This window comes from Arachis ipaensis, chromosome B05 (assembly GCF_000816755.2).
Source record: "Arachis ipaensis cultivar K30076 chromosome B05, Araip1.1, whole genome shotgun sequence".
Taxonomy (NCBI): Eukaryota; Viridiplantae; Streptophyta; class Magnoliopsida; order Fabales; family Fabaceae; genus Arachis; species Arachis ipaensis.
The window spans coordinates 32,199,477-32,207,399 of record NC_029789.2 but is presented as its reverse complement, the minus strand read 5'-3'; the positions used below and the strand labels follow the sequence as shown (position 1 = coordinate 32,207,399).

At 43.2% G+C, this 7,923-nt stretch overlaps 1 protein-coding gene across 1 annotated transcript; it reads right to left on the bottom strand.

The window, feature by feature from the left end:
• On the bottom strand, positions 2,369-4,296 carry LOC107640426. The gene is made up of 5 exons (XM_016343947.1): positions 4,270-4,296; positions 3,823-4,200; positions 3,456-3,693; positions 2,817-3,407; positions 2,369-2,775 (listed from the first exon to the last, which is right to left on the bottom strand). The coding sequence occupies exons 1-5, from the start codon at positions 4,294-4,296 to the stop codon at positions 2,369-2,371; spliced, it is 1,641 nt and encodes a 546-aa protein (XP_016199433.1).

The following is a 7,923-nucleotide window of genomic DNA, read 5'->3' as shown; positions in this document are numbered from 1 at the left end:
TTTTCTTTATAAAAAACTAATTTATCGACTAATTATTTACTAATTTAACGGGGTTTACATCCTACCTACCTAACAAAGAATTTTGCCCTCAAAATTCAAATGCAGTTACTTGAAAAGAGATGTGGGTAGTCCTTCCGCATATCCGATTCGAGTTCCCAAGTATGTTCCTCAATTCCAGCTCGACTCCAGGCTACTTTTACCAGTGATACTTCCTTCCCACGCAATCGTTTAACACTAGTGTCATCAATTCTCACCAGAATTACTGTAAGTGTTAGATTTTCTCTCACTTGAATCGGTTCAAGTTCCAGGATATGACTTGCGTAGGAGTATACTTTCAAAGCTGTGACACATGAAACACGTTGTGCGAGTTTGAAAGATACGGCGGTAAGGCAATTCTATAAGCCCCTGGCCCAATTCTTTTCAGGATCTCAAATGGTCCAATATAACGGGGATTCAATTTCTTAGTCATAATAGCTCTTCCCACTCTGGTGGTTGGTGTAACCTTCAGAAAGAGATGCTCTCCTTCTTCAAACCCCAAAGGCTTTCACCTTTGATCAGCATAGCTCTTTTGACGGCTTTGGGCTATAAGCATTCGGCCACGAATCTTCTTTATCTGCTCAGTAGTTTCAGCTATTATCTCAGGCCCTAATAAACTTCTTTCTCTAGTTTCATACCAACATAGCGGAGATTGACATTTTCTGCCATACAGAGCCTCATATGGAGCTATTCCGATGTTCGCATGGTAGCTATTGTTATAAGCAAACTCCACTAATGGCATATACTAATCCCAGCTTCCCGGCTAGTCCAAAACACAAGCCCTTAGCATATCCTCCAAGGTCTGGATGGTTCTCTCTAATTGACCATCTGTCTGAGGGTGATATGCAGTACTCAAACTTAACTGAGTTCCAAATGCACGCTGAAAAGCTCCCCAGAACCTTAATGTGAAACAAGAATCTCTGTCAGATATAATGGTAGAAGGCATGCCGTGCAACCTGACAATCTCTTTGATGTACATTCGGGCCAATTCCTCCATTGTGCAACTTATTCGAATGGGAAGAAAATGAGCTGATTTTGTCAGTCGATCCACAACTACCCAAATAGCGTCACAACCAGACCGGGTTCTAGGTAAACCTATCACAAAATCTATTGCGATACTCTCCTATTTCCATTGTGGAATCTCCAAAGGCTGAAGGGTTCCTGATGGTCTCTGATGCTCAATCTTAACTTTTTGACATGTTAAACATTTAGATACATGCAATGCCACATCATTCTTCATTCCTGGCCACCAGAACATCGCTTTCAGATCTGGGTACATTTTGGCACATCCTGGATGAATTGAAAACCCACTCTGATGAGCTTCCTTCAAGATACTCTGTCGCAGGTCTCCGACATCTGGCACAACAATCTGGTTCTTGAACCTCCACAAACCATCCTGACCCTCTAACACTCTCTACTGTCTTCCCTGTTCAATTACTGGCAATACCTTACGTAATGCTTCACCATCTTGATGAGCCTTCAAAAGTTCTTATTTAAAGTCACTTGAAATCTGCAACTGACTCAAACACAGAATTTCAGATTCTTCCCTAACTCCCAGTTTCAAACCTTGAAAAGCTTTTAGTAACTCTTCTTCCTGTAGCATTATCCAAGCTACATATAAAGACTTCTGGCTCAAGGCATCTGCCACAATGTTCGCTTTTCCTGGATGGTAATTCAATTCAAAATCATAATCTTTCAGAAGCTCCAACCACCTCCTCTGACGCATATTCAACTCTTTTTGCTCAAAAAGATACTTCAAACTCTTATGGTCTGAGAAAACGTGGAACTTAATGCAATAGAGATAATGCCTCCAGATTTTCAAAGCAAACACAACAGCAGCAAGTTCTAAGTCGTGAGTTGGATAGTTCATCTCATGCGGCCTTAATTGCCATGAGGCGTATGCTACAACATTTTGATGCTGCATTAGAACGCACCCCAAACCCTTTAATGATGCATCACAGTATACTTCAAATGGTTCACTTGGCTCAGGCAATACCAACACGGGTGCAGTAGGCAACCTTTGCTTCAGTACTTGAAAACTCTCTTCACATTCTGTAGTCCAAACAAAAGGAGTATCCTTCCTAGTTAGCTTAGTTAAAGGTAAGGTGAGCTGTGAAAACCCTTTAATGAATCTCCGATAATACCCCGCCAAACCTAGAAAACTCCTGATCTTTGTCACTGAAGTTGGTCGCTCCTAATTCATTACTGCTTACACCTTAGCAGGATCCACCGCTATTCCCTGCTTACTCACCATGTGACCGAGAAACTTCACCTCACTCTTCCAGAACTCACATTTATATAATTTAGCATATAACTTCCTGTCTTTCAGAATTTACAGCACAGTTCGCAAATGATCAGCATGCTCCTCATCAATCTTAGAGTAAACAAGAATATCATCAATGAAGACAATGACAAACTTGTCCAGGTATGGCCGGAAAATCCTGTTCATATAATCCATGAATACTGCCAGAGCATTAGTGAATCCAAAAGACATCAGCGTATACTCATAATGACTATAACGTGTCCTGAAAGCAGTTTTCGGAATATCTTCATCCCTAACTCTTATCTGATGATACCCAGATCGCAAATCAATCTTAGAAAATACACCGGCACCTTGTAACTGATCCATTAGGTCATCGATTCTAGGTAGCAGATATTTATTATTCACAGTGATCTTATTCAATTGCCGATAATCGATGCACAAGCGCATACTCCTATCCTTCTTCATTACCAGTAACACTGGCTCTCCGGAGAAACACTTGGTCGGATAAAATGCTTACCCAACAGATCTTCTAGCTGAGCCTTCAGTTCAGTCATTTCTAAAAGTGACATTCTGTAAGGAGTAATCGAAATCGGACTGGCTCCAGGTACCAACTCAATTGCGAATTCAACCTCTCGGTTAGGTGGAAATTCATTAATATCATCCGGAAATACATCTGAAAATTCACATACAATTGGAATTTGCTCTAAACTCTGATCATCACCTGATACTCTCGCAGTTAATAGCATAATGCCCTGACATTCAATTCCAGAACAATTTACTATCATAGAGTTCAAATAGTAACTGTTCACCACAACCGGCGCTTCTGACCCTTCCGGCATAAACTGTACTGACTTTTCAGAACAATCAAGCAAAACATGATTCTTGGATAACCAATCCAATCCCAAAATGAGATCAAGACCATCCATCGGCAAACAAATAAAATCATGCACAAACTCACGTTGTATTCGAAATGGAACTTGTGGACATCCTAACCTAGTTACTATAGCTTCATGAGTAGCATTATGCACTTTCAAATTATATGCTAAAACCACCATTCTCAATCCTAACTCATTAGCCTTTTCAAATGAAATAAATGAATGAGTTTCTCCTGAATCAAATAAAACATTTAAGATTTTATCAACTATTTCACAGTTACCTCTAATTAGTGTCTCAGATCCTGCAGCGCCTGCTGCAGAAGTGGTGTACACTCTCCCTGGCTGCTGTACTCTACCAATTTCATACTTCTTCTTCTCCGAATAATTATTGGCCAAATGCCCAGGCTGTCCACAAAAATAACATACTCCAAGCCCTGATCGGCACGGTACTCCAGGGTGATACTTCCCGCACCTCTGACAATTCAAATCCTGCTGTGGCTGCTTTCCAAACCTTCTTCCCTGATTAACATTAGTATTCGGCCTTCTGTTATTACCCTGGCCTTAATTCTGCTGCGGAACAAAGCCTCCACGCTTGAAATTCCTACCTCTCGGAGCAAAGTTCCTCCCTAAAGGCCTCTGAAAAGGCACCCTCAGTCTTCCTTTTTCTGCTGCCACCTTCCTCACACATTCCTCAGCCACCCTACTCTTATTCACCAATTCAGAAAACACTCTGATCTCCATTGGTGCAACAAAACCCAGAATATCGCTCCGAAGACCTCCCTCATACTTAATACACTTCCACTCAGCAAAATCTTCAGGCGCACCTTGACAGATACAAGAAAAGCGACATAACTTCTCAAACCTGCAAGTATACTTAGTAACAGTCATCTGGCCCTGCTTTAATTGCATCAATTCAAGCTCCTTGGCATTTCTGACTGAATTAGAAAAGTATTCCTTATAATAATCTGTCCAAAAAATCTCCCAAGGAATCGCAGCGCCATCTGGCTGCAGGATACGTCGTCTTCCCTGCCACCAATACTGAGCCTCACCTTGCAGCTAATAAGTTCCAAACTCAACCCATTGCTCTTCAGGAACCTGTTGAGCCTGCAATGCCCGTTCCATAGCCTAAATCCAATTATTTGCGTCAGTGGGATTTGAGGTTCCCCTGAAGGTCGGAGGGTGAACTTTCCGAAATGTAGCAAGTGTCATAGGACCATCCTCATCATTACTGTTCATACCATGGGTTGAGCTAGGCGAGCCGGGTTGAATGAAGAAAGAAACGACCGACCTCTTATAAAGGTTGGTCGACACCGACCTCTTCCTAAAAGAGCTCAGCCAAATTGCTATAAGGGCTCAAGTAGGCCCAAAACAGAAGATCACAACCCACCTAAAGGCGGCTGGCCAAAGATAAGGGGACTCACCCACAAAAGATAAGATAAGATAACTAACTTATCTCAAGGGAGGTCACCCCACACTACTATAAATACACTGGAGCACCCAAGTATAACTCATACTCTGATTCTACACAAAAAACCTGCTTAAAAGCCCATGCTAACTTAAGCATCGGAGTCTCTTACAGGTACCACCACCCTCCGGTGATCAGGAATCAGCAACATCTCAAGATTCAGCAAGTTAGACATGAAAGCTCCGGCCACAACTGCAGATCTCTTCCGAGATCGACCTCCAGTTTCAGGTAACCCTCGAAATATTGGCGCCGTTACCGGGGAACTTGGAAGTCATCCCATCATCATGGAGGACAACCTTGACAACGATCACAACTCTGGCTTGGAGGACAGAACGCCATGTAAGAACACGGAGACCATACCAAAGGATATTCCTAAAAATAAGGGAGACAAACAGCCCCCAAATACAGAAATTTTAGAGGCCATCCGTGAACAACAGAATCGCCTTAAACAGCTAGAACAAGAAGCTGACCGGCAGCAGGAGGCTGAGCGAGATTTACGAAGAGAAACCAGGAGGCGTCGAGAGCTGGAAGATAAACTCCTTAAACTCGAGGCTGACTTCAAAACAAAAGCTACTCGGTCCAATCATAAAGACGGCCTCCGTGAGGATCAAGACCCCTTCACAAAGGAAATCATAAAAGCTAAAATTCCAAAAGACTTTAAAGCCCCTGGCATGACTCCCTACGATGGTATGTCCGACACAAGTCATCATCTCAGCAATTTCAGAAATCGGATGTAACTTACGGAAGCCCCAGACACAATCCGTTGTAAAGCCTTCCCGACTACCTTGACCAAAATAGCAATAAAATGGTTCGACAGTTTGCCACCAAGGTCAATAGCAAGCTTCGATGACCTCGCCAAGAAGTCTCTAGCTAGGTTCTCTATCCAGAAAGATAAAGCCAAGTATTCCCCAAGCCTGTTAGGGATTAAGCAAGGAGATCGAGAAAGCCTCTGCAGCTACATGGAAAGATTCAACAAAGCATGTATAGATATATAAAGGCTGCCAATAGAAGCAGCCATCATGGGTCTCATTAATGGCCTACGAGAAGGACCCTTTAGCCATTCCATATCCAAAAAGCACCCTACATCTCTGAACGAAGTGCAAGAGCGGGCAGAAAAGTACATTAATATGGAGGAAAACTCTCGATTAGGAGAAACCTCAAAATTCGGATTCCCCTACCCATCTCGGGACAAGGATAAAGAGAAGACCAACCTACTGAAAAACCTAGAAAATACCATAACTACACTCCCCTCAGGGTGTCCCTTGTGGATGTCTACAAAGAGATATGCAATACTGAGAAGATCCTGCCCCCTTGTCCGATTAAGCATAAAAGAGGAGAAAGTCGAACAGAGTATTGCGAATACCACCGAGTCTACGGGCACCCTACCAACGAATGCTACGACTTAAAGAACGTTATAGAAAAGGTAGCCCGAGAAGGAAGACTAGACAGGTTTCTGGCCAACAAAACAGATGAACCAAAGAAGAGAAGAAGGGATGAAGAGATTGGACGAGCTGAACGTCCCCCTCACACCCCTGAGAGGCATGTTCACATGATAAACGGAGGATTCGCGGGAGGAGGGATCTCTAAATCATCGCGCAAAAGACACCTTAAGGAGGTATACCATGTTGGAGGAGAGGACAGGTCGGCCGACCTCCCCACTATTATCTTCACCCAAGAAGACGCCGCGAGCATCATTCCAGGGCATGATGACCCTGTGGTTTTTATCATAATACTTGCCAATGCCAACCTCCACCAAGCATTAGTCGACCAAGGAAGCTTTGCGGACATACTGTTCAAATCTGCTTTCGACAAGCTCAGATTGCAAGAAAAAGAACTCAGAGCATATCCAAATAGCATATACGGACTAGGAGACGCCCCAATTCAGCCATTAGGGTACATCCCACTACACACAACCTTTGGAAAGGGAATTCAGTCTAGGACGTTAAGCATAGATTATATTGTAATCGACGTGAGCTCAGCATACAATGCTTTAATAGGTCAGACAACACTGAACCAGCTTGCCGCTGTGGTCTCCACACCATACTTATGCATGAAGTTTCCAACTCCAGAAGGGATTGCTACCATAAAAGGAGACCAAAAACTCGCGCGACGCTGTTATAACGAAAGTCTGAACGTTAAAGGTGATCCCAAAGGAAAGGAAACTAATACCATAGAACTCAGGGGAGTTAGAGCTCGTGAAGAACTCCGTCCGCAGCCAGAAGATGAAACCAAAGAAGTTCAAATCAGAGACACTCAAGATAAAAGAACAAGTATAGGGGCAAATCTGAAAGGAGATCTAAAGGAACGACTAACAAAGCTCCTGAAGGATAATTCTGACCTCTTTACATGGAAGGCTGCAGATATGCCTGGTATTGATCTCAGACTAATGTGCCATAAGTTAGCCGTATATCCAGGGTCTCAGCCAGTACAGCAGAAACGTAGGAAACGCGGCCCAGAGAGGTCGCAAGCTGTAGAAGAGCAGGTACAGGCTTTGCTAGAGGCAGGATTCATAAGAGAGGTAAAATATCCATTATGGTTAGCCAATGTAGTATTGGTTAAAAAGTCAAATGGAAAATGGCGGATGTGGACTGATTACACCGACCTTAACAAAGCCTGCCCAAAAGATCCTTACCCACTCCCGAATATAGACACACTAGTTAACGCTTCATCAGGATACAAGTACCTTTCCTTCATGGACGCTTACTCGGGATACAACCAAATCCCGATGTATCAACCTGCCAGGAGAAAACCTCCTTCTTAACCCCAAGAGCAAACTACTGCTATATAGTCATGCCCTTCAGACTCAAGAACGCAGGGGCCACCTACCAAAGACTAATGAACAAAGTCTTTGCCAATCACATTGGGAAGCTAATGGAAGTTTATGTCGATGACATGTTAGTAAAGACACAAAGTGAGGAAACATTGCTATCCGACCTCACTGAAGTGTTCGATACCATAAGAAAGCATGGGATGGGACTTAATCTCGTAAAATGTACTTTTACAGTAGAAGCTGGAAAATTCTTGGGCTTCATGCTCACCCAAAGAGGAATCGAAGCAAACCCAATGGACTCTAGAATGCGAACAAGCCTTCCAAGATTTCAAAAAATTTCTGGGGCAACCATCCATCCTTACTCGACCTTGGGAAGGAGAAGAACTCATACTATACCTCGTCGTAGGAAGTCAGGCAATAGCTTCAACACTAATCAGAGAAGACGAAAGTGGGCAACAACCCATCTACTTCATCAGGAAGGGTCTACAAGGGGCTGAACTAAACTATCAAAAGA